At 51.0% G+C, this 27,651-nt stretch overlaps 1 protein-coding gene across 2 annotated transcripts in view; it reads left to right on the top strand.

Annotated features, from left to right (window-relative positions):
- The first annotated feature begins 234 nt into the window (after positions 1–234).
- FGL1 (fibrinogen like 1) overlaps positions 235–27,651 on the top strand; it is a 212,908-nt gene continuing 185,491 nt past the window's right edge. Inside the window, exon 1 of one of the 2 annotated variants that reach the window (XM_075347102.1) lies at positions 235–373. In XM_075347102.1, the coding sequence (XP_075203217.1) occupies positions 372–373 (2 nt within the window). In that variant the 5' untranslated portion in view covers positions 235–371. Of the gene's footprint in view, positions 374–11,391; positions 11,493–27,651 lie in introns of those variants that run through there. The other variant, XM_075347103.1, reaches the window with a different exon arrangement.

Genomic DNA, 27,651 nt, shown 5'->3' with positions numbered 1-27,651 from the left:
AATCCCATAATGGGAGATGTTTGCTAGAATAAAGAGTAGGTATCAGCAAAAAACCTAGAACACAGAAAATCCTTCCTTTTTAGTGCATGCTGTTTCCATTCACTTTCTGATCATGTTTCACAACACTAGGAGGCCTCAATTCTCAGTAGTGGTTTAATCTTCTTGGATTCTGTTATTTCATCTGTCTTGGCTGCACGAAGCAAATATTGCATAACAGGATCCTTTAGCCCCCTAACTATCCCATATATCTCCATATTACAGTATGCTGAAGAAGCAGAACTTTTTCTTGATCTGTTAATGTTTGTACTTCTTGGGAAAGAGCTGGATGCACACATTTATTATATGAGCAAATGTGACAGGACACCATAGACATGTAAGTATGATTACATTAATTACATTTACAATACCATTCAATTCCAATTCATTTTATTACATCCTGCAAACTTGATTTGCCTTATCCTGCATCTGGCATATATGCTGCTTGTCATTTGATTACTCTGTACAGATACATCCACTAAATGTTATATATATATATATATATATATATATATATATATATATACCAGCTGTAGTACCCGGGCATTGCCAGGGATAGTAACTGTCTCTCTGACTCTCTCCCAGTCTCTGTCTGTGTGTCGCTGTCTGTCTGTCTCTCTGTCTGTGTCTTTCTTTGTCTGTCTGTGTCTATGTCTCTGTCTGTATCTGTATTAGTCTATCTGTCTCCATCTCTGTGTCTGTCTGTCTCTCTCTATCTCTGTGTCTGTCTCTGTGTGTGTCTGTCTGTCTGTCTCTTTCCCAATCTGTCTCTTTCCCTGTCTGTCTCTTTCCCCGTCTGTCTTTGTGTCTGTCTCTTTCCAGGTCTGTCTCTTTCCAGGTCTGTCTCTTTGCCCGGCTGTCTCTTTCCCTGTCTGTCTCTTTCCCTGTCTGTCTTTGTCTGTCTCTTTCCCCATCTGTCTCTTCCCAGGTCTGTCTCTTTGCCCGTCTGTCTCTTTCCAGGTCTGTCTCTCTGCCCGTCTGTCTTTGTCTGTCTCTTTCCAGGTCTGTCTCTTTGCCCGTCGGTCTCTTTGCCCGTCTGTCTCTTTCCAGGGTTATCTCTTTGCCCGTCTGTCTCTTTCCAGGGTTGTCTCTTTGCCCATCTGTCTCTTTCCAGGGCTGTCTCTTTGCCCGTCTGTCTCTTTTCCCGTCTGTCTCTTTGCCCTTCTGTCTCTTTGCCCATTTGTCTCTTTCCAGGGTTGTCTCTTTGTCCGTCTGTCTCTTTCCAGGGTTGTCTCTTTGCCCGTCTGTCTCTTTCCAGGGTTGTCTCTTTGCCCATCTGTCTCTTTCCAGGGCTGTCTCTTTTCAGGGCTGTCTCTTTCCAGGGCTGTCTCTTTGCCCGTCTGTATCTTTTCAGCGCTGTCTCTTTCCAGGTCTGTCTCGTTTCCAGGGCTGTCTCTTTGCCTGTCTGTCTCTTTGCCCGTCTGTCTCTTTCCAGGGCTGTCTCTTTCCAGGTCTGTCTCTCTCCAGGTCTGTCTCTTTGGCTGTCTGTCTCTTTGGCCGTCTGTCTCTTTGCGCGTCTGTCTCTTTGCCCGTCTGTCTCTGTCCCTGTCTCTCTCCATGTCTGTCTCTGTCTGTGTCTGTCTGTCTCTCTCTGTCTCTCTCTATCCGTCTCACCACCAACATCATATTACTTCACACATAAGCTTCTTATACTAACAGTTTATTTTGTTCCTATAGCAACCACTGACAGTTGCTATTAATAGCCAGTAGCTCCCACCTCCATTCAGTTAAATGGAGGCAGGATTTTGCTGAATAACTGTAAAGCTGGTGGTTAAATTTTCCCGTCAAAACATAGTCTATGACGTTCCCTGAGTCACATGGGGCGTCTTTGCAAAATTTCGTGATTGTAAATGCGACGATGCGGATTCCTTTAGCGGACATACACACACACACATACACACACACACACACATATACACACATACATACACTGAGCTTTATATATTAGATACATATATATACTGCTGAAAAAATACTGCTGAAAAAAATAAAGGGAACACTAAATACCATTTTGCTGTTTAAGTGTTCCCTTTTTTTGAGCAGTATATATATATATATATATATATATATACTAGAAGGTGGCCCGATTCTAACGCATCGGGTATTCTAGAATTTACGTATTGTGTAGTTAATGTATGTTTTTTGTTATATATATTGATGTTGTTGTGTGTAGTTGCCAGTGTTTGTGTAGGGCGCTGTAAATGTTCTGGGTGTTGTCTGGGTGGGGGGGGGGGGGTAAGAGAGCGGTGTTGTATGTGTGTTGCGTTGTGTGTGTTGCGTTGTTTGTGGAGTGCTGTGTGTCTGCAGCGTTCTGTGTGTGTAGTGCTGTGTGTGTTGCGCGGTTTGTGTGGGTGTGGAGTGCGTGTGTGTGTTTTGGGGGAGGTATGTTTTGTGCAGTGTGTGTGTTACGCGGTATGTGCGTATATTTATGTATGCCGCGGTGTTTGTGTGTTGGGTGTTGTGTGTGTGCGGCGTTGTCTGTGTGTGGGTGTCTGTGTAGGGCGGTGTTTGTGGTTCCCAGTGTGTGTGTGGTGTGTTGTGCGGTGGGCGTGTGGCGGTGTGTGTGTGTATTGGGGGGAGGTGTGCACCCCCATCGTGCTCCATCCCCCATGCTGCGCACCCCCCATCGTGCTCCATCCCCCATGCTGCGCACCCCCCATCGTGCTCCATCTCCCATGCTGCGCACCCCCCATCGTGCTCCATCCCCCATGCTGCGCACTCCCCATCGTGCTCCATCCCCCAAGCTGCGCACCCCCCATCGTGCTCCATCCCCCATGCTGTGCACCCCCCATGCTGCGCACCCCCATTGTGCTCCATCCCCCATGCTGCGTACCCCCCATTGTGCTCATCCCCCATGCTGCGCACTCCCCATCGTGCTCCATCCCCCATGCTGCGCACTCCCCATCGTGCTGCATCCCCCATGCTGCACACTCCCCATCGTGCTCCATCCCCCATGCTGCGCACCCCCCATCGTGCTCCATCCCCCATGCTGCGCACCCCCCATCGTGCTCCATCCCCCATGCTGCGCACCCCCCATCATGCTCCATCCCCCATGCTGCGCACCCCCCATGCTGTGCACCCCCCATGCTGCGCACCCCCCCCATGCTGCGCACCCCCATCGTGCTCCATCCCCCATGCTGCGCAACCCCCATTGTGCTCCATCCCTCATGCTGCGCACCCCCATGCTGCGCACCCCCCATCGTGCTCCATCCCCCATGCTGCGCACCCCCATCGTGCTCCATCCCCCATGCTGTGCACCCCCCATCGTGCTCCATCCCCCATGCTGTGCACTCCCCATCGTGCTCCACAGTCACACATCAGACAGTATACACGCACACATCTCATCACATACACTCACACCCCACTTCTCCCTGTGCCCTCCGGTGGACGGTCCCAGCAGCTGTGCTGCACGCCGTGCTCCTCTGCCTTCTGCCGACACTCACACAATGCATACACGCACACATCCGATCGCATACACGCACACATCCGATCGCATACACGCACACATCCGATCGCATACACGCACACGCACACACACACACTGATGATATCGCACATACGCGCTCACACACTAACAACATCCGGAGATACCACATGCTTCCGGCCATGTGATCCTCCGGCAGGTCCTGGAAGGTCACTGCACGCACAGTATCGCCGCCGAGAAGTAAGCGATATCACTGGATGTTGTGAGTGTGTGGATGCGATCTGATGTGTGTGTGTGAGAGTGAGTGAGTGTGATCTGATGTGTGTGTGTCTGTTCTTATGTGTGTGCGTGTGTGTGTGTTCCGCCGCTGCAGGACCTTGATGCGCTCACCTGCTCCCGGTCGGCGTCTGGTGAGTATGACTGCGGGGTCTTCTTTCTTCTGTCTTCTCTCTTCGGGGGGTGCCCGCTGCCTATAATGAAGTGTCTTGCAGTGTCTTTAACTCTTTCACCGCTGCATGACACTTCATTATTGACCGCACCGGTGTACGCTGGTAACCATGATACGAAGCGCTTCCTATAGTTACCCGATGTTTATCATGGTTACCAGCGTACACCGGCTCCGTCACGATCCCAGCATCACAAGGTTATGTCTGGGCTTGGGGAGTCGGGGCTTCGTTTGAATTCGGGGGAAGGGGCGTGGCCGAGCGGTCGATGCGTGCGGAGGGTCGGGGCGAGCGGCCAATCCATGTGGGGGGCGGGGCCAGGCCGAGGCGAGCGGCCAATCCGTGGGGAGGGGCGGGGCCAGGCCGAGCCCAGCGGCCAACCTGACAGTTGTCACTTTTATGACACTGTCACGGTGACATTGTCACGGTGACACAATTTTGGAGCAAGACAGACAGACAGAATAAGGCAATTATATATATACTAGAAGGTGGCCCGATTCTACGCATCGGGTATTCTAGAATTTACGTATTGTGTAGTTTATGTATGATTTTTGTTATATATATATATATATATATATATATATATATATATGTTGTTGTGTGTAGTTACCAAGTGTTTGTGTAGGGCGCTGTACATGTTCTGGGTGTTGTCTGGGTGTGATGGGGGGTGAGAGCGGTGTTGTTTGTGTGTTGCGTTGTTTGTGGAGCGCTGTGTGTCTGTAGCGTTGTGTGTGTGTTGCGCGGTTTGTGTGTGTGTGGTGTGTTTTGGGGGGAGGTATGTTTTGTGCAATGTGTGTGTTGTGCGGTATGTGCGTATATTTGTGTGTGCAGCGTTGTCTGTGTGTGGGTGTCTGTGTAGGGCAGTTGTTTGTGGTTCCCAGTGTGTGTGTGTGGTGTGTTGTGCAGTGCGCGCGCGTGTGTGTGTTGGGGGGAGGTGTGCACTTCCCATCGTGCTCCATCCCCCATGCAGCGCACTCCCAAACGTGCTCCATCCGCCATGCAGCGCACTCCCCATCGTGCTCCATCCCCCATGCTGCGCACTCCCAAACGTGCTCCATCCGCCATGCTGCGCACTCCCCATCGTGCTCCATCCCCCATGCTGCGCACTCCCAAACGTGCTCCATCCGCCATGCTGCGCACTCCCAAACGTGCTCCATCCCCCATGCTGCGCACTCCCAAACGTGCTACATGCGCCATACTCCGCACTCCCGATCGTGCTCCATCCGCCATGCAGCGCACTCCCCATCGTGCTCCATCCCCCATGCTGCGCACTCCCAAACGTGCTCCATCCGCCATGCTGCGCACTCCTCATCGTGCTCCATCTCCCATGCTGCGCACTCGCAAACGTGCTCCATCCGCCATGCTGCGCACTCCCAAACGTGCTCCATCCGCCATGCTGCGCACTCCCAAACGTGCTCCATTCGCCATACTCCGCACTCCCCATCGTGCTCCATCCCCCATGCAGCGCACTCCCCATCGTGCTCCATCCCCTATGCTGCGCACCCCCCATCGTTCTCCATCTCCCATGCTGCGCACTCCCAAACGTGCTGCATCCGCCATGCTGCGCACTCCCAAACGTGGTCCATCCGCCATGCTGCGCACTCCCAAACGTGCTCCATCCGCCATACTCCGCACTCCCCATCGTGCTGCATCCCCCATGCTGCGCACTCCCAAACATGCTCCATCCGCCATGCTGCGCACTCCCAAACGTGCTCCATCCCCTATGCTGCGCACCCCCCATCGTGCTCCATCTCCCATCCTGCGCACTCCCAAACGTGGTCCATCCGCCATGCTGCGCACTCCCAAACGTGCTCCATCTGCCATGCTGCGCACTCCCAAACGTGCTCCATCCGCCATGCTGCGCACTCCCAAACGTGCTCCATCCGCCATGCTGCGCACTCCCAAACGTGCTCCATCCGCCATGCTGCGCACTCCCAAATGTGCTCCATCCGCCATGCTGCGCACTCCCAAACGTGCTCCATCCGCCATGCTGCGCACTCCCAAACGTGCTCCATCCGCCATGCTGCGCACTCCCAAACGTGCTCCATCCGCCATGTTGCGCCAGCATCAGCCTCTCTACCCGCAGCATCAGCCTCTCTGCCCGCAGCATCAGCCTCTCTCCTCCCAGCATCAGCCTCTCTCCCCGCAGCATCAGCCTCTCTGTCCCAAGCATCAGCCTCTCTGTCCCCAGCATCAGCCTCTCTGTCCCCAGCATCAGCCTCTCTGTCCCCAGCATCAGCCTCTCTGTCCCCAGCATCAGCCTCTCTGTCCTCAGCATCAGCCTCTCTGTCCCCAGCATCAGCCTTTCTGTCCCTCCATCCGCCATGCTGCGCACTCCCAAACGTGCTCCATCCGCCATGCTGCGCACTCCCAAACGTGCTCCATCCGCCATGCTGCGCACTCCCAAACGTGCTCCATCCGCCATGCTGCGCACTCCCAAACGTGCTCCATCCGCCATGCTGCGCACTCCCAAACGTGCTCCATCCGCCATGTTGCGCCAGCATCAGCCTCTCTACCCGCAGCATCAGCCTCTCTGCCCGCAGCATCAGCCTCTCTCCTCCCAGCATCAGCCTCTCTCCCCGCAGCATCAGCCTCTCTGTCCCAAGCATCAGCCTCTCTGTCCCCAGCATCAGCCTCTCTGTCCCCAGCATCAGCCTCTTTGTCCCCAGCATCAGCCTCTCTGTCCCCAGCATCAGCCTCTCTGTCCTCAGCATCAGCCTCTCTGTCCCCAGCATCAGCCTCTCTGTCCCCAGCATCAGCCTCTGTCCCCAGCATCAGCCTCTCTGTCCCCAGCATCAGCCTCTCTGTCCCCAGCATCAGCCTCTCTCATCCCAGTGTAAGGGGTGGGCAGACCCCTTACAAGGAGGTGCAGTTTCCCCCTGAAGATACCTCACTCTGGGGTAGTTACTGTTGATGTTATAAACATGTTTTTACTGTGCAGTGGGGTTTCCCCTAGAGCCCGGGTGGGACGGCTGTCCCCATAGAAACAGGGCAGGAGAGAGGAGGAGCCGGCAGCTTAGAGAGAGAAGTGTATGTGTGTGTTGAAGTCAGTTGATTCCGGGACGGGGGAGAAGGAACAGCCAGGGGCAGAGTGTGGAGCTGAGTGGGCAGAAAGAAAGAAAGAAGGGAAGAAGAGAAGAAGTGTCCTCAAGGGTGAAGCAGAATTGGTGTGGGTCCAGTCTGTGTTAGCCGGAGTGGGAGCCTAGGTGAAGTGGAGTAGCCGGGCACATCCCCACTAGAGGAGACAACAAGGAAAGATTTCCCCGGACAGGAATTGTGACCGTGCGCTACAAAATCCGTGCATTGAGCTGTCTGTGAAACTCTGTGCAATAAAGATGTCGTTTGGTTTATCTGATCCCTGCCTGAAGAGTCTTCCTGCGGCTGAAAGTATGCTCTTTTCCACCACACTCTGCCCCACAGAACAATCCCCTGTCCCAATAGTGACGGCGGAGCCGGGGGTTAGCCTGATAGAAGAAGGGGCCACGACTACAAGCCCCAAGGCACCCCCGGCACCCTGTTACACCAGCATCAGCCTCTCTGTCCCCAGCATCAGCCTCTCCATCCCAGCCTTCCCCAGGATCAGCCTCTCTCATCCCAGCATCAGCCTCTCTGTCCCCAGCATCAGCCTCTCTGTCCCCAGCATCAGCCTCTCTGTCCCCAGCATCAGCCTCTCTGTCCGCAGCATCAGCCTCTCTCATCCCAGCATCAGCCTCTCTCATCCCAGCATCAGCCTCTCTGTCCCCACCATCAGCCTCCCCATCCCAGCCTTCCCCAGGATCAGCCTCTCTCCTCCCAGCCTCCTCCAGCACGCCATGCTCCTCTGCCGACACTCACAGATCCGATCGCATACACTCACACACACCGACACACACCCGATCGCATACACTCACACACACCCGATCGCATACACTCACGCACACACACATTGACGATATTGCACATACGCGCTCATACTCGCAACATCCGGAGATACCACATGCTTCTGGCCATGTGATCCTCCTGGAAGGTCACAACAGCACAGTATCGAGGCCGAGAAGCAAGCGATATCGCCGGATGCTGTGAGTGTGTGGATGCGATGTGTGTGTGAGGTGTGTGTGAGGTGTTTGTGAGAGTGAGTGTGATCTGATGTGTGTGTATGTGTGTGTGTGTGCTGTTATGTGTGTGCGTGTGGATCTTCCGCCGCTGCAGGACCTTGATGTGCTGGTAACTATGCTAGCATGGTTACCAGCTGGTAACTATGCTAGCATGGTTACCAACGTATCCCGTCCCCCGCTCGCACGGGAGCCCACACCAGCATACGGCGGCAAGGCCAGCAATGCGAGGGTAAGTGTCGGCTGGGTTGGCGGCGTACGCTGATGTGGGCTCCCGTTGGGGGTGGGGGGTGGGAGTACAGTACTCACCTGGGAGCCGTGACCGTGTCAGTTCGGGGAATGCGCGGGGGGGGCCAGAGCTAGCGTGCATTGCGTGAGGGGGGCGGGGCGTGGCGTGGCCGAGTTGCCAATGCCTGCAGGGTGCCGGGGCGAGAGGCCAATCTGTGGGGGGGGCGGAGCCTGGGCGAGCGGCTGGCCAATCCGTGTGGGGGCGCAGCCTGGGCGAGCGGCCAATCCGTGGGGAGGGCGGGGCCATGGCGAGCCCAGCGGCCAATCAGCTTTGTGTCACCATAAGGACACAATGTCACCGGAAGGACACAATTTTGGAGCATGACAGACAGACAGACAGACAGACAGAATAAGGCAATTATATATATAGATAGATATATATATTTTAGTTTTTCTTAACATGGCAACATTGGCCAACAAATGCCATATTATGTCCTTATAGTGGTATAGAGGAAAGGCTGTCTATTGGAGATTTGTATTGGGAAATAATCCCAACCTATACTGTAGATGAGCCTAAAGGCCCCGTTACACGCTACGATTTATCTGACGATCTCATTAGCGATGTCACACGCCCAGATCGTAGTTACAATTTGCCGAGATCGCACATAGGTTGTTTATTAGCAGTCACACATAACGATCTCATAAGCGACGCAAAATCGTTCAGCGATATATTGTTTGCCCAAGGCGGTCGTGTGGATGTTGTTCGTCGTTGGCAGGTTGTCAAACGTACCAATATGTCTGCTGCGTTCCAAACGATGAACAATATTTTGAAACTGAACGACGTGCAAACGATCAACGATTTTCAACCTATTTGCGATAGTTCGGAGTCGCACGTAGGTGTCACTCGAAACGAGGTCGCTAATGATGACGCATGTGCGTCACGGAATCCGTGACCCCGACGACTAATAGTCAGATAAATCGTAGCGTGTAACGCCGCCTTTAGGGTTCACTCACATTTGCGTATAAATACGTCGAGCGCAAACAGATTAAAAATTGAATTATACTCTGGCCAATGTTATTCAATAAGTCAGTGCTGATCTGCAATTTTAGCCTCAGCTGTGAAAAACTCACAGCGTGCTGCTTATGATCGCGGAAGACAACTGAGACTCGCCAATGCAAGTATCTGGGTGCGAGAAAAAAATTGGATGTCACACGGATCATCCATATGCCGTCCGATTTTTACAGATACATTACTATTCTGTAGCAGAGAACACGGTAAATGGTCCGGTAATTGATTGTAGAATAATAGCTGCTGAGAAAAAAAACGCATGTCATACCGATGTCATATAAATGCTAGGAGAGGAAAAAAAATCGCACACTCGCATGGTATACAGATGTTAGAAGGAAAAAAAATTCCAAACTCGCATGACATACGAATACCAAAAGGATGTCACTGAACTGTTCTGGATGAGAATGGGACTGATTTTTTATATCCGAGTGTGAACGTCCCCTTACATGGGCAGTGTGCGCGTGCATTTGTTGTGTGAATTAATGAACTTTGTTGGTCTCTTTCATCTTAGTCCACATGTGATTTACATACTGCGAGAGATCTACTACGAAATCTGCTGTAAAATGTATCAAATCTCGTGCTTTACTTTATTATGCATTTTGGACACTTTTTGGAAACTATCAAGAACTACGTGGGTGGCTGCGGGAAGACATGAAGTGAAGCCTTTCATTTGTTTATTAACTGTATACTTAGGACAATAATATTTATTTTTACATGTTTACATCACAATAATTTTCACATTGATATTTTCAGTACTTATTCAGATAAATAATGAACGCCCCATGTTAAAAGGAATCTGTCAGCAGGTTTTTGCTATGTAATTTGAGAGCAGAATAATGTAGGGGGAGAGAGCCTAATTCCACTGATGTGTCACTTGCTCAACAAGTTTGTTGTAGTTTCAATATATTCAGTGTTTTATTAGGAGAAGATTATTACTGTTGGACTAGGTGTCGCAAACCAGACAGCTAATCTGTGTAGCTCTGCACTACCACTGATTGGCAGCAATGCACATTTTTAACAGAAAAATGAAGATCAGGTGGGTGGGCGGGATTATACACAGCTCAGCATTCATAGCACTGCTACATCTACAGCCGAGAAAACAAGGATTATATGAAAAATGCACCAAGCAGTCCAGTAAGTGACACATCACTGGAATCAGGCTCTCTGCCCCTACATCAAATTCTTATCAGATTCCATAGCAAAAACCTGCTGTCAGATTCCCTTTATGATGTAAGCTGCAGTGCCACATCCAATTTATGAACACGCCTTCAAATAACACAGGAAATTATAAGGCTACGTTCACACTACATTGTGTTTGTCTGTTCCATTTTTAGGAATAGATCAATGCAAATATTGTCAGAAACAGATCTGTTGCATAGCTGATCCTATTATTAGGGGATCTTTCTGGATTATGTTTTGTGACCGTTTTTCAGAAGGAAGACAAAGTTCTGAATACTGTACGTTTTCATGTATTATACAAATTGACACCAAACAGAAACAAGACGAACGCCATGCCTATGATCACTGATGATGTCCCTATGCTTCCGTTTGCATCATTTATGCAACAGATCCATTTTTAATATTAAGTTGAATTGTCTGTAAATCAAAACAGAACAAACGGAGCGTCAATACAGAGATTATTAGCCTAGTTACAAAATCCCTGAGGCAAGAAGGGTTGCTCGCTAAGTATCTTGGCCCAATAGATTCATTAATCACTGTAAATTCTAGACTTTTATTCTTGGTATTTTAAATAGTAGAAATAACTGACTTTCTGGATATAAAAAAGTCATTTGGAAACGCGCACTCACACATCAAAAAGATAAAGTAGACTGGCTCTCTTTAATAAGAATATCTGCAATAAAGGTGTAAAAGGGTTAACGACAGGAGACCAGAAGGACCACTGTGCAGCCTCCTTACACTTTCACCAGTGTTACGCCACCTGTCCTCTTTTCATGCTTGCATTTGATTTATGGTTTGATTTGATTTGGTTGCTCGGTCTTGTTGCGTATTTCGAATGTCCGTCTCACGTTATGCTTTTATTGTATTCCCTGTAAATTTGGATAATCCGAAACATTCTTGGCCACTGACTCATAGCAGATCTGTAGAGTGTTGCTTAACTGAACAGCACATTGAACAGAACATAGAAAAGCCAAGACAAGAAAGGAGTAACATAAGAAACAACAGCGAAGTCTGGCAGGGGGGTAAGTGTATTTGTTTCCTGCAGTCGCAGCGCTGTTTTGTAACATTTGTCACGGATGGATTGAGAATTGCAAATAGATCTTATAGATCTTGGTAACTATCTTGATGATTTAGGGGTTAACTTACCATAGGGTTTTCATGATTATGTCCTTAACATAGTTCTGGAACTGTGTTCCAGAGTATATCGTTCTGTGCTGTCTACATCTGTTTTCGGCAGCACATTCCTGTTTACGCAGTAAGATGCGCTGTCGATAATGATGATTTTTATACCAGCATAACTTATCTGATTACCTGATGAAGAATCTTTTAGCTTATTTGTTATGTGGTTGCCAGCATGTTTATGTGTCGCCCACCTGTAGCGGTCGCCTCATGGACATCACTCCACCTTCTGGGACGCCACAGGGGCTCCACTTGATTACCACTGGCAACAGGTATGTCAGGCTTATTTATGTGGGAGTCGTGACGCCACTCACGGTTTGCGGTCAGGGTTATGGGTGACCGCCACTGCAGGTTTAACGAGCGTCTGGGGCTGATGGAGTCTGCAGTCGGATGATGTGGACTCCCGTGAGTGAGGCTGGCCCCAGGAGCTCGGGTGTGTAAAACAACAGGTCCCAGAATAACTCAGTCTCAGTCCAAGATGTCTTTCAACTTGTTTACTCACGTTCAGGTGTTTTTGTGAGGTAACCCGAGCGATGCTGAGATAAACCAGGAGGAACCAGGTATCCTTTAGGCTGGACTAATGGTAACCGTTAACTCGCCTTCCTACCACTTCTTGTTTCGGATAACCCCTGACTTCAAGTACCGTGGGATAAGTCCAGGGAAGTCGCTACTGCCTTTTCTCCCCTTTTTGGCCTGTTTGCTGGCAACGTGGACCAAGGAAGATGGCTCCAGGCTCGATCCTCCTTATGGGCCCACTCGTTGCTGCTGATGCTCGGACTCTAGTTGGTTGGTGTGGGACTTGTGGTTCCCCTCACCGGCAGGTTTAGCAGACCAATTAAATGGACATCTACTCTAGGGAACTCCGTACTTGACCAGATGACTTCCTCAGCGTCTTTCTGACCGACTTGCTGGTAACCATTCTCCCCCGCTAACGGCTGCTACACATGCAGGGTCTGACTAGCATGTTCGCGCGCCTGCTAGCTCCTTCCTTCTGCGCTCTCGGTTTCAGACTGGCTCTACTCCTACTTTCCTGACAGCCACTGCCACCTAGCTTCCAGCCCCTCCCCTACACTCCTAGCTGAGATGTGGAGGCATGCCCCCTCTTGGGTCTGCCCAAGGGTCCCCTCTAAGGTGTGGGAGACCTGGTTGCTATGTGTCTGTGCGTACACACCCTATTTCAGCCTTTAGAATTACCTGAAAGTACTGACCCAGCATGGGTGCAGTACCCATTGGTGCCTGACCAGGTCAGGGGCGCCACATTTACACAGGCTGATACTAGGGAGTGCTCGTTCACCAATTCTCAGAAAACGTTTAGATGCCGCTCCACAAGGATTTCATAACGGAGTCAATTTCCAATCTTGGCAGTTACAATAAGATGTCAGCAATTAGTTATAGCTGGGGCCTGGTGGTGACAGATTTGTTTTGCCATCATCATGATGAATAAAGGACTTGTCTGCTTTCAAAAAAATATCTAAAACAACAAACTAAGCAGGTAGTTTCAATCTCTGGGTCCAGCAACGGCACTTCTTCATAGCTCCATACCCAGTTTTTTGGCTGCAGGGGTCTGTGCATGTCGTCACTCTAGCCAGTCACAGCATCAACCTGGACCCAGCCGCTGAGCTGAGTGAATGGCTACAACGGAGATATGCACTGTTGACGGTTGACGTGTGAGGACTCGGAGGCCGGACTTCCCCATGCAGACACAAGCATAACTGTGTACATAAGTATATAATATGTAGAGTATAGGATGATGACAATAATGTTTGTAGGAAATGTTGCCCTCTAGTGGCCGGTTTAGATAGCGCTTGTAGAAATAGAAAAATAGAAGTATAAGGGGCACTTTGCACATTACGACATCGCAAGTGCGATGTCGGTGGGGTCAAATTTAAAGTGACGCACATCCGGCGTCGCAGGCGATATTGTAGTGTGTAAAGCCTTTATGATACGATTAACGAGCGCAAAATCATCGTAATTGTACCATCGTTGTAGCGTCCGTCATTTCCATAATTTGGAAATGACCGATGTTACGATGTTGTTTCTCATTCCAGCGGCATCACACATTGCTGTGTGTGAAGCCGCAGGAGCAAGGAACATCTCCTTCCTGCATCCTGCGGCTCACGCCAGCTATCCGGAAGAAAGGAGGTGGGCGGGATGTTTACGTCCCGCTCATCTCCGCCCCTCCGCTTCTATTGACCGCCTGCCGTGTGACGTCGCTATGATGCCACACGACCCGCCCCCTTAATAAGGAGGCGGGTCGCCGGCCAGAGCAACGTCGCAGGGCAGGTGAGTGCATGTGAAGCTGGCGTAGCAATAATGTTCGCTACGCCAGCTATCACCATGATATTGCAGCTGCGACGGGGACAATCGCGCTCGGCATCGCAAGCATCGGCTTGCAATGTCGTAGTGTGCAAAGGGCCTCTAAGAGTTAAGCTATCGGAATAGCCCACAAGGGGGGGGATCAGTCTCAGGGATCAGGCTGACTCCATCTTAGATTATCAGAGAGGGTTTCAGAACAAATGTGCAGGTCGTTTTGCTTTACGGTGCCAACTAAGAATGAGTTAAACTGGTGTTCAGTTTTCGAACTGAACACCAACTTAAACAATTAAGGTTCAGGTTTGGAGTTTGGATTCTTTACGTGCAAATTAAAGGGAACCTGTCAGCAGATTTGGGGCCTATAAGCTGCGGCCACCACCACTGGGCTCTTATATACAGCATTTTAACATGCTGTATATAAAAGCTCAGGCCACTGTGTAGAATGTAAAAATCACTTTATAATACTTACCTAAACGGTCACTGCGGTGGAGTTGGGTCATATGGGCATCTCCGCTCTCCAGCGCCTCCTCTTTCAGCCATCTTTGTCTTCCCTCTCAAGCCTGTGCACATGATGCATCCTAAGTCAGCCACACTCGCCAGTCCCGCGCAGGCGCACTACAACACCTTGATCTGCCCTGCATGCGCAGGACCTCAATATCGGCGAGTGTGGATGACGTAGGACGCGTTATGCATCCCGGCTTCAGAAGAGGGATTACAAAGATGGCCGAAAGAGGAGGCACCGGCAGCGGAGAACGGAGACGTCCATATGACCCAACTCCACTGCAACGACCGTTTAGGTAAGTATTATAAAGTGATTCTTGCGTTCTGCACAGCTGCCTGGGCTCTTATATACAGCATGTTAGAATGCTGTATATAAGAGCCCACTGGTGGTGGATGCAGCTTATAGTCACCAAATCTGGTGACAGGTTCCCTTTAACTTGCGTGAGCATCACTGTGCTCAAGTAGGCTTGGTACTCAACCCTGTGCGTGCTGCCTGCAGTGTTTGAATGGGTCACACTGGGAGTAACCACAGAATGCTTGGATGTAGTGTGCCACAACAAAGTAAGTTTGAAAAAAGCCTGCCCACCCTCCCCCGGAAGTGGTGTGCTTATGGCTCGCTGTATGTGGTTGGAGAATCAAACTGCCAATCAGTGACTCAGAGCCTCCTCGGGGAAGGTTCGGACAAATTGCCCTATTCTGTCTCTCTCTGTCCAAGAAATGACGTCATACGCTGAAACCGCCTAAGCCACGCCCACACAGCTCCAACAGGCCGAACACCCTCCCCACACATCCTCCCCTCACTCCACCCTCACCCAATCAGCAGTAGCCCTGCATCACACCCCCCACACACCCACATCTTACTCTACCCACACCCAATCAGCAGCGACGACGGCTCAATTAGGACACGCCCACTCGCCGAAACCCTGACAACACCATGACGCAGCTGGTGGACAGGTACAAGGGACACCGCCATGGAAGCTCCCTACACCCCACGCGATGGAGCACAGTAAGCCCCGACCAACAGGAGGCCCCAAAGCGCAGGTCTGTGACCCAACTACGCCACAGAGACACAGATGGATGGGGACTGGAGGAGACGCAGCTGCGGCATCGCAGGGCTTCCCCGCACCACACAGACACAGAGGATGGACGGGGACCGGAGGAGACGCAACTGTGGCATCGCAGGTCTTCCCCATGCCAGAGACACAGAGGATGGACGAGGACCGGAGGAGACGCAGCTGCAGCATCGCAAGGCTTCCCCATGCCACAGAGACACATAGAGGGATGGGGACAGGAGGAGACGCAGCTGCGGCGCACTAGGAACCCAGCACTCCGGGACACAGCTCTCCCACAAACCAACGATAAATGCAGGGGAAGCACATGGCTACTTAAATATTAACACTGCTGTGAATGTTAAGGAGCCACTCATCATTATTCATGAGCCGCTCATTACTATTCATGAGCGACTACTTAACATTCACTGCAGTGTTAATATTTAAGTAGCCAGCATTCATCGGTGGTTAGTGGGAGAGCTGCGTCCCGGAGTGCTCATGAGCCAGTCATTACTATTCATGGCCAGCGGGAAATGAAGCCACACACACACCATGACTCCCACAGAGCCCAACACAAACACACACACACCGGCACACTCAAACCACGACGCACACACACACACAACAACCCCGCTCATATCAAACGCGCCCCCCACACGCACACAACCACCCACATACGGGCGCACACACACACAGCCGCACACAAACACCCCCGCACACACACATCGCCCCGCAATCACACGCCCCCACTCACACACTGTGGCACACAGACAAATACACACACACCGCACAAAACACACATCCCCACAACACACATACATCGCCCAACATATGCACCGCAACACACACACAACGCAATATACACACACACCATGCAATACAAACACCGCCCTACACAGACACACACATACCAGGATGGGGGCCATACAAGGATGGAGACTATACCAGGATGGGACACAGACCAGGATGCTGCATACATAAGGATCCTGCCTATACCACGATGGGGCCACATACCAGCATCAACCCACATACCAGGATCGGGGCCATACAAGGATGGAGACTATACCCGGATGGGACACAGACCAGGATGCTGCATAAACAAGGATCCTACCTATACCACAATGGGGGCCCATACCAGGATGGCGGCAATCACAGGATGGGGCCATATATCCGGATGTGGCCACATCACAGCATCAGCCCACATACCAGGATGGGGGCCATACCAGGATGGAGACTATACCAGGATGGGACACAGACCAGGATGCTGCCTGTCTACACCAGATTGCGCACACAGACCCGGATGGGGGCACATGTCAGGATGGTGTCTACACCACGATTGGGGCACATACCAGCATGGGGCCACATCACAGCATCAGCCCACATACCAGGCCAACCCACACCTCCCAACACCACAGCCTGCAACTCACCACCGGCCACAGTGGAAAAGCGGAGCAGACGCCTCACAGGAGCGAGCAGCCGTCAGACAGGTACAAGGGACACCTTAGGAAACATTCTGGATGGTGCCTATACTGGGAGGCTGCCTACACCAGATTGCGCATACAGACCAGGATGGGGGCACATGTCAGGATGGTGACTGCACCACGATGGGGGCATATACCAGCATGGGGCCACATCAAAGCATCAGCCCAAATACGAGGATGAGGGCCCACTAAGGATGGAGACTATACCAGGATGGGACACAGACCAGGATGCTGCATACACAAGGATCCTGCCTATACCACGATGGGGGTGTACCGCGCCGCGCTCGGCTTCAGCCGAGCCGCTCGGATCCGGGCTCGTTGGTGGGTGGCTCGAGCGCCTCCGGACCCGGGGTCACGTCGCTCTGAAAGGATGCTGGCGCTACGTAGGGGGTTGGTAGGTAGGTTTACGGCCGGGGGTGTGGTTTGGGTTAAGTTTGTGATGCTACCCACGGGCTGTGGCGAATGTAGACACTACCGCTGCTGTTTACTAGGCCCCCGGGGACGGTGTTGCGCAGCCAGGTGTTGACCCCTCCGTGGGTAGGGGGTGATGGTCTGGGGCCTGGTGGTGAGGGTGCGGGCGGATTGGTGTGGTACGGGGCGGTGCGCGGCCCGAAGGCACAGTTGTACTCACTCTGACAGATACACCGGAGTCTCTGGTAAACCAAAAAGATGGTGGTCGGTGCCCGCAGCCGGCTGCGTCTGGTCCCCCACCCGGTTTGGTGGTCCCTGCCTTTCTCCTGCACCTTGTTTTGTAGCTGTGGACTACCTGCGCTTCAGCGATGGGAGTCCGCTCCCCGGCTGTGTGTGTGTCGGGAGAGCCCGTTTGCCCGCAGACGCTGGCCCGTGTTATCTCTCTGCCTGAGCAGTAGCTTTCTATCCCCCTTATTGAGCTGTTGTCTTCAGTCGGGACATGGTTGGGAAAGGACCTAAGGTCCAGACCTCAATCAGTGAATTAACTTAGTCCGGTAGATTCGGGACCTCATTTCAGTGTCTGAGTACCCCCCTCTGTGCTCCGGTTTCCAGTCGGTTCCCCGGTTCGGTACCGGCGGGCCACTACCCTGTCCCGGTCCCTTATGGTTCCATCAGGCCGTCTTCCCGGCTCCTGCAGGCGGCGACCACCGTCTGCCTCTTGGCCAAAGGGTGTCCAGGCTACGATCCAGACCCCTGTCAGACGTTTACTCCTCTCCCTTTCACCTCCTAAACTCATCTGCCTCTGTCATTCCCTTCTCAGTCTATCCGAACGCCTCGGTGGGCGTGGCCAACCGCCTGGCTCCGCCCCCTGGTGTGAATGTCAAGACCCGAGAGGGGTGACCAAAGTTTTGTGGTTGGCTGCTGTTACCTTTTTAGGGGGACGGGTGTTTGTGCAAGGGCCTGTCTGTGACTACCTGGCTAGTCCAGGGCGTCACATTCCCCCTTGGTTAAATGCAAACCTTCCGCGGGCTGCCCGACCACCACCGGTTTATTTTTGTAACTGTAAAAGATAAAATGGCAAAACATTTACATTTATAATAACATTATTTACATTACGCATTCTTTTGTGGATTCTTCCCTTGCAGGAGGGGAGGCATATACATCTTAAACGTTACAAACATGTAAATCAACATTTTTATTAACCAGGAATGGGACGGGACCGTGTCCTTTCAGTTGCCCACCCAAACAAACCTAGCCTTGATGCTGCCTCTAAGAACAGGTCAGCACCCCTTTTCCCCAGTCCAGGAATCGGGTAAAGTCCGGGTATTGCCCATACGGGCCAGGTAAAAAGTTCCTTGCCCGGCAGTCTCTCAGAGGTCCCACGTCCAGGGGACCCCTGACCCGGAGGGTTGTCACCGGTTGCTATGGTGACGGGACCTCGGCCTCCTCTGCCGCAGGCCCTTCCGCCAACCAGCCTCTCTGGAGAGTGCAGGACCTGAAAGGGTGGTCCGGGACTATTTACAAACCCAAAAGTTATTGGGTGGCCTGCAAGTTCTCGGCCATGTCTATAACAAACGGGGCAATAACAGGATCAAACAACGGGCAGTATGGTAGCCGGGAACCGCTACCTTAACACTCTTCATCTTCATGGTCAGAGGGTGGTGGAGAGGGGCGGACGTGCAGCTGAGCACCCATGTACGCCCTCCTTACCCCCAAGGCTTGCACGGAGATCTGGGACAGCCCCAGATGTCTTCTGGGCGCTGGGACATCTGGGGTTCGCCGGTTTCACCGTGAGCGGACCTGGTCTCCTGATGGGTCGGCGGGCCTGGAAGGGTTTGCAAGGCCTTATCCTGACGGGATGCTTTCCAGGAGACGGGTCTCTCATTTGCCACACCACAGCCACCATCTTTTGCATCTCCTGCCTTCAGCCCAAGGCCTGCTGCATCGACTCGACCCGTACCTGGATACAGAACTGTGCCAGCTTCCTCTCCAACCACGTCGCCGTGCCCGGCGGCAACTGATCCCATGCCGCTTCAGCTCCAGCGTCCAGGGCGGGAGCCGCAGCCTCCTCGTCGGTCGCCCCCTCTGGCTCCAAGCTGACTGTCGGGAGGTCTTCTGAGCCAGGCGCTGTTCCCGGCGTGGCCGGGCAGACTGCCGAGGCCGACATCCTTCTTGCGACAGGCGGTTCACCGCCAGCTGCTGCACGGGGAGTCACCACCGGAGACTCTGGACCCACTTAGGAAGCAGTTCTGTATTTCTTCAGTCAGTACCTAAAGGCCACTTTACACACAGTGATATCGCTAGTGATGTCGCTGGTGAAAGCACCTGTCCCCGTCGGTTGTGCATCACGGGCAAATCACTGCCCGTGGCGCACATCATTATTCCCCGTCACACATACTTACCTGCCTAGCGACGTCACTGTGGCCGGCGAACCACCTCCTTTCTAAGGGGGAGGTTCGTTCGGCATCACAGAGGCATCACTAAGCGGCCGCCTAATAGAAGCGGAGGGGCGGAGATGAGTGGCGGGAACATCCCGCCCACCGCCTTCCTTCCTCATTGCCGGCGGCCGCAGGTATGATGTTGTTCCTCGTTCCTGCGGTGTCACACATAGCGATGTGTGCTGCCGCAGGAACGACGAACAACCTGCGTCCTGCAACAGAAATGATATTTGAGATTAGAACAACGTGAAAACAACGTGAAAACGATCAACGATATGATAAGTAATTTTGATCGGTAGCGGTCGTTCATGCGTTTCACACGCAACTACGTCGCTAACGAGGCCAGATGTGCGTTACAAATTCCGTGACCCCAACGACATCTCGTTAGCGATGTTGTTGCATGTAAAGCCCCCTTAAGCTTGTCGGCTGACATCATGTAGAATCCTTTCTCTTGGTGCAGTTCTGTGATTCCCCAGCTGGACCCAAAGTTCATCGGCTGGGGGCATGTAAAATAATACCCTGGTGACAGGAGCAAGGCCCTTTTATACCACTGAGTTCTCAATTCAAGGTATTGTCTCTTACAGGATTGATAAAAAAAATGCAAAACAAGAAAGCAGCGGAGACACTATCACATGTTTCTCAACGCTAGCCAGGTCTTACACCGGGAAGGAACAACCACGGGAAGGGCAGTCTCCAGTCAAGGAAACCGCCTATGCCAAAACATGGTATCCATTCACAGACAGCTGTTTCGGGGTATTTGCCCCTCATCAGTGTGGAATAGGAAACTGGCTAGTGGGAGCAATGCCTAGTAAAAAGCTACATAGGTAAGGATGGTTGACCTTAGGGAGATCAACATCTAGCACCACGGAGACACCATCACGTGTTTCTCAACATAGTGATTCTAGAACAATGCCCCCTGGGAAATATGCAAAACAAGAAAGCAGCGGAGACACCATCACATGTTTCTCAATACTGGCAGTTGAGAAACATGCCTATGGAGTAGGAAACATGTGATGGTGTCTCCCCTGCTTTCTTGTTTTGCACATCCTTTACTAGGCATTGCTCCCACTAGCCAGTTTCCTACTCCACACTGATGAGGGGCAAATACCCCGAAACAGCTGTCTGTGGATGGATACCATGTTTTGGCATAGGCGGTTTCCTTGACTGGAGACTGCCCTTCCCGTGGTTGCTGCTTCCCGGTGAAAGACCTAGCTAATTTCCTGCCAGAGTTGAGAAACATGTGATGGTGTCTCTGTTGTTTTCTTGTTTTTCATATTTCCCAGGGGGCATTGTTCTAGAATCACTGCGTTGAGTAACACGTGATGGTGTCTCCGTGGAGCTGGATGTTGAGCTCCCTAAGGTCAACCATCCACACCTACATACCTCCCAACCGTCCCGGATACAGCGGGACTATCACGCTTTGCATTGTTTGTCCCGTTGCCACGGGCGGGACGGCCGTCTCCTGGGCTCCGCCACCCACTCTCTCCCCGCCTCCCTGCTTTTCCCTCCTACCATCCTAACACGTGACGTGGCATAACAGAGAGGAGCGCGCTGCCCGAAACTAGTCTCTGTCTGCTCTGTGCTGCTGCTAAGGTATGTAGAATCTCCCCAGCGCTGATTCCCCTTCCCTCCCGGCCGGAGCCTCTCTGTGCGGTCGGCCGGCCACCTCTCTGTGCGGTCGGCCGGCCGCCTGTCTCTGCGGGCGGACAGACGCCTGTCTCTGCGGGCGGACGGCCGCCTGTCTCTGCGGGCGGACGGCCGCCTCTCTGTGCGGGCGGCCCGCCCTCTCACTGTGCGGCCGGCCGCCTCTCTGTGCGGGCGCCCCCCGCCGCCTGTCTGTGCGGGCGCCCCCCGCCGCCTGTCTGTGCGGGCGCCCCTTGCCGCCTGTCTGTGCGGACGCCCCCCCCCCCGCCTGTCTGTGCGGGCGCCCCCCGCCGCCTGTCTGTGCGGGCGCCCCCCGCCGCCTGTCTGTGCGGGCGGCCGGCCGCCTGTCTGTGAAGGCGACCGGCCGCCTCTCTGTTCGGGACGCCTCTTTGTGCAGTCGGCCCACGCCTCTCTGTGCGGCGCCCCCCGCCGCCTGTCTGTGCGGGCGCCCCCCGCCGCCTCTCTGTGCGGGCGGCCCGCCGCCTGTCTGTGAAGGCGGGCGGCCGGCCGCCTGTCTGTGAAGGCGACTGGCCGCCTCACTGTGCGGGCGACCGGCCGCCTCACTGTGGCTGCCTGCGTCTCCGTGCTGGAGGCCCGCCGGCTGCCTGCGTGTCCGTGCCGGAGGCCCGCCGGCTGCCTACGTGTCCATGCTGGAGGCCCGCCGGCTGCCTGCGTGTGCATGCTGGAGGCCCGCCGGCTGCCTGCGTGTGCATGCTGGAGGCCCACCGGCTGCCTGCGTGTCCATGCTGGAGGCCCGCCGGCTGCCTGCGTGTCCATGCTGGAGGCCCGCCGGCTGCCTGCATGTCCATGCTGGAGGCCCGCCGGCTGCCTGCGTGTCCATGCTGGAGGCCCGCCGGCTGCCTGCGTGTCCATGCTGAATGGGTGTGGATGGGGAGTGGATATGGGCGTGACTGTGAAATGGGTGTGGTTAGGGGGCGTGGCCTAAAAATTTGCCGCTATGCGCGCCGCAAACTTTTTCCTCTTTTCCTTCTTTAAAAGTTGGGAGGTATGACACCTATGTTTACAGGATTGATAGAGATGGCTGCTCTCTCATTGGTCCCAAGTTTAATCCAACTGCTTAATTTTCCTCTGTACTATGCAATCAGAGGGGGCTGAGGCAACACACATTTTAAACTATAAGGTGCCGATCAGTCTGGGAAGAGGCAATGGCTATATTATTTTGATTTAACAAACAATAGGGCTCATATGTCTGACCTAATTGAGAGCAGTTCACTTTCATAGAGGAGGCACAAACGCTGAGTTATCATACCCACTCTCCAAAGTTTTACACCCAAAAAAGCAATTGGAGTAGATAGTCACATTATCAAAGATAACCTGCAGAAACAAATGAGGATGTAGCTGAAGAGATTCAAATTCAAGTCAGTCTGCCTCTAAAGGCCCAGTCACACACAACGACTTACCAGCGATCCCGAAACCGATGCGACCTGATAGGGATCGCAGGTAAGTCGCTGGGAGGTCGCAGGTGAGATGTCACACAGTAAAGGGGGCTTTACACGCTACGATATCGTTAATGTTTGATCGTCGGGGTCACATTGTTAGTGACACACATCCGGCGTCATTAACAATATCGCAGCGTGTAACACTTACCAGCGACCTTAGGTGACCTCAAAAATGGTGAAAATCGTTCACCATGGAGAGGTCGTCCCAAACGCAAAAATCGGTAAGGGTTGTTTAGCGTTGTGATTCATCGCTCATGCGGCAGCACACTTAGCTATGTGTGACACCGCATGAGCGAGGAACGTCTCCTTACCTGCCGCCGGCCCCAATGCGGAAGGAAGAGGTGGGCGGGATGTTTACATCACGCTCAGCTCCGCCCCCCCCGCTTTGATTGGCCGGCCGCTGTGTGACGTTGCGGTGACGTCGCTGTGATGCCGAACGTCCCTCCCCCTTGAAGGACAGCGATTACAAACAATCGCATGTGCGACGGGGACAGGTACTTACACGGTCGCTATCGCTACAAATTGCTAGCGATATCGCTACCATGTAAAGCCCCCTTAAGATCTTACTAGCGATGCAGGAACAATACAGGTCGCAGTAGTGACCTGTATAACGATCTCAGCAGTCACTGTGACCCTGTCACACAGCGTCAAACACAATGATGTGTCCTGCCCAGCAGGACATCGCCTTTGAAGAAAATTGCATGGACCATTCTGCAATGACTAGCGATCTCACAGCAGGGGCCTGATCGCTGGTAGGTGTCACACATAACGAGATCACTAACGGGATCGCTACTGCGTCACAGAAACCGTGACTCAGCTGCGATCTCGTTGTGTGAAAGGTAGGGAACCTGTCATCAGAAATTTTGCTGTAAACCTAAAAGTTTCCCTTTCTGCAGCTCGTGGGCTGCATTCTAGCAAGGTTCCTGTACTTTTTGTGGCCCCTTTTAAACCAAATTAAATACTTTATAAACTTGTACCTTTTGCTATGCAAATTTTGTAAATTATCCATGGGGGCGGGCTCTCTGGTGTCCGTTACTGTTTTCCTGCCGATTTATGCCGCACCCAACACTGAATTTCATACCTCGGGACGCCGCCCCTGGGCCCCCGAGGTCCCGCGCATGCGCTGTGGGACTGTGCAGTGTGTGCACGTGTGACCGCTGGTGACGTTTTGCGCAGGCACGAGGTTATGGGCGGCGCTGTGATTGTCCTCAGCAAGTGCCGCCCATAACCTCGTGACCGCACTTTCCTCTCTTCCTCCAGCGTTCTGCGCAAGCGCTCGCTGGCCAGATGACCCGACGTCACCTCCTTCCCATCCTGCCCTGCTGCAGGGTAATATGGGAATGAGGTGACGTCGGGTCATCTGGCCAGCGTGCGCTTGCGCAGAACGCTGGAGGCAGTGGGGACAGCGCGTCCACGAGATTATGGGCGGGCACTTGCGATGCAATCACAGTGCCGCCCATAACTCGTGCCTGTGACACACGTCACCAGCAGTCCTGGCATGGGCGGCACCTCGGGCGCAGTGGGCGGCGTCCTGATGTACGAAATGGAGCGTGGGGGGACGGCGTCAATGTGCAGGAGGGACAGCAACGGACATCAGAGAGCCTGCCCCCATGGACGATTTACAAGATTTTCATACCAAAAGGTACAAGTTTATAAAGTATTTAATTTGGTTTAAAAGGGGGTACAAAAAGTATTCCCTTTATGTCATCCACTTTGCACAGCAAATCAAAGCATGCTGTGGGGTTTTTTCTCATTCCGACCAGCTTGAGATAAAAAACTTTGATCAGCACCACCACAGTGAATATTATTGATCCAAGTGCTATATGATAAAACATTCGATAGCGCTTGACCTATGTATATGCGCGTGCGAGTGAGCCGACGGGCTTTATAACTGAAGAGTCTGAATATTGACATAGTTTTTACATTATTTGTACATCTTCTGTTTTAACAAAACACGATTATCATTATTTATGTCAGATAAAAAAAAGGAATTTCTTCATATCATGCGTTTTTTAGATTTGTTTTGTGTAATTTTCATGATTAAATTATTCATATTTTTCTTTTTTGTCTATGTGATTTGATTTTATATGAGGCAAATTTCACATGGCTATAATTATTTTTTTAATTGTGATTTTTTTTATTGATACATTTTTATTCAATTATCTGTTGTTTGTCTTCAGAAAAAATAAACAGACATTATTTAGTGAATATTTTTATATACAGAAAAATCTTGTATACAAGTTTGTTTGGGGTGGACACGGATAATAAGTATAAAAATGAGAGGGGAGTTCAAAGCTAGTCACACCCCAGAAGAAGCTGGAGTGGTGAAACGCAAGTGCTTTACTTAATTTTTTTCTATGCTGTTTTTATGGATCTTTTGTAAGTGCAATTAAATACCCCATGGAAGGAAGCCCTGTATCTCAGAACTTCACTATTCTTGGGCTTTTTGGCTTATGCTATATTTTATTTAGAGTGATAAGAAGGCAAAGATAACTAATTTTATCCCCAGGAGGAGAATGATATAAGAAAGTATAATCTGTTCTGGAAATACAGCAACATCTTGGAAGTTGACTCACTTGAATCCAAATCTCTTCAGCTAATCTGTGCAACACATTACGTTATTTTAATAAATGTGATGATAATATAATATTATCTATTGAAATATATCCTTGTTTGTGCAGTGCAGGCGTGCCCACATAATCACCATAACTAACTGTACAGTACGTCATAATGCGGATACACCTTCCTTCATGATGCAATGGATGTCCAGTGTCAGAAAGGAGTTAAATATAAGCATCCAAAGTTTAAAAAATTTTGATTGTTTTCAATTTTTCTTGAAATCTCAGATTTTTTTAAAAAATAATAAATAAATAATAAATCATGTCAACTTAAATTTACCACTAACTTAAAGTACAAAGTGTTACCACCAAAAATTCTGAATGACTGGAATATGTGGAATCGTTCCAAAGTTATTGCAACATAGTCATATACATACACGGTGACCAGCACACTATGATTAATGAATAAATGAAATATTGCTATAAACGTTAAAAACATAAGGTACTTATTTAGCGATTTTTGATCAAAAATCAAAAAAGGCATCTAACCACGGCAAGATGTACCTAAATATGGATGTTCCCTAAACAATATTGTCCTACCTCTCAATATGCAAAAACATCCTCATCTGAATGAGAAAATCCAAGAAAAATCATAGAGAAAAAATGAAAAAAAAAAAAAAAAATAGGACCAACCCACCTTTTATATTTACTTAACCCCTTCAGCCCAAAGCCTATTTTGACCCTAAAGACCAGGCCATTTTTTGCAATTCTGACCAGTGTCACTTTATGAGGTTATAACTCTGGAACGCTTCAGCGGATCCCGGTGATTCTGAGATTGTTTTTTCGTGACATATTGGGCTTCATGTTAGTGGTAAATTTAGGCCGATATTTTTTGCATTTCTTTGTGAAAAAAACGGAAATTTCGCGAAAATTTTGAAAATTTTGTAATTTTCAAACTTTGAATTTTTATGCTCTAAAACCAACGAGATATATGACACAAAATAATTAATAAATAACATTTCCCACATGTCTATTTTACATCAGAACAATTTTGGGAAAAAAAAAAAAAATTTAAGGAAGTTATAGGGGTTCAAAGTTTATGAGCAATTTCTCATTTTTACAACAAAATTTACAAAGCCACTTTTTTTAGGGACCACATCACATTTGAAGCAATTTTGAAAGGTCTACATGACACAAAACACCCAAAAGTGACACCATTCCAAAAACGGCACCCCTCAGGCTACTCAAAACCACATTCAAGAAGGTTATTAACCCTTCAGGTGCTTCACAGTAACTAAAGCAATGTGGAAGGAAAAAATGAACATTTTACTTTTTGCAACAAAAATGTTAATTTAGCCTCAAATATTGCATATTCACAAGGGTAGCAGGATTAAATGAACCCCCAAAATTTGTTGGGCAATTTCTACTGAACACGCAGATACCTCATATGTGGCGAAAAACCACTGTTTGGGCGCACGGCAGGACTCGGAAGGGAAGGAGCGTCATTTGACTTTTTTGAACAGAAAATTAGCTGGAATCGTTAGCCGCACCATGTTGCGTTTGGAGAGCCCCTGAGGTGCCGAAACAGTGGAGCTCCCCCACATGTGACCCCATTTTGGAAACTAGACCCCTCATGGAATTTATCTAGATGTTTTATTGAGCACTTTGAGCCTCTGGGGGCTTCACAAAAGTTAATAGAGTTGAGCCGTGAAAATAAAAAAAATTTTTTTTACCACAAAATTGTTACTTCAACCAGGTAGCTTTTTTTTCACAAGGGTATCAGGAAAAATTGCACCATAAAATGTATTGTGCAATTTCTCCTGAGTACGCAGATACCTCATATGTGGTGGAACTCAAATGTTTGGGCGCACAACAGGGCTCGGAAGGCAAGGAGCGTCATTTGACGTTTCAAACGCAAAATTGTCTGGTATAATTAGCGTATTCCTTGCTGTTTGGAGACCCCCTGAGGTGCCGAAACAGTGGAGCTCCCCCACATGTGACCCCATTTTGGAAACTAGACCCCCATGGCATAGAAAAAAAAAACAGCGGAAGATGGGGGGGGGGCGGCAGATGGGGCGGCAGCAGATGGGGGGGCAGCGGATAGGGTGGGGGCGGATGGGAGAGGGCGCAGTGGATGCAGGAGCGGC

This window comes from Anomaloglossus baeobatrachus, chromosome 1 (genome assembly GCF_048569485.1).
Source record: "Anomaloglossus baeobatrachus isolate aAnoBae1 chromosome 1, aAnoBae1.hap1, whole genome shotgun sequence".
NCBI lineage: Eukaryota > Metazoa > Chordata > Amphibia > Anura > Aromobatidae > Anomaloglossus > Anomaloglossus baeobatrachus.
This window is presented reverse-complemented; position numbering and strand designations above follow the sequence as displayed.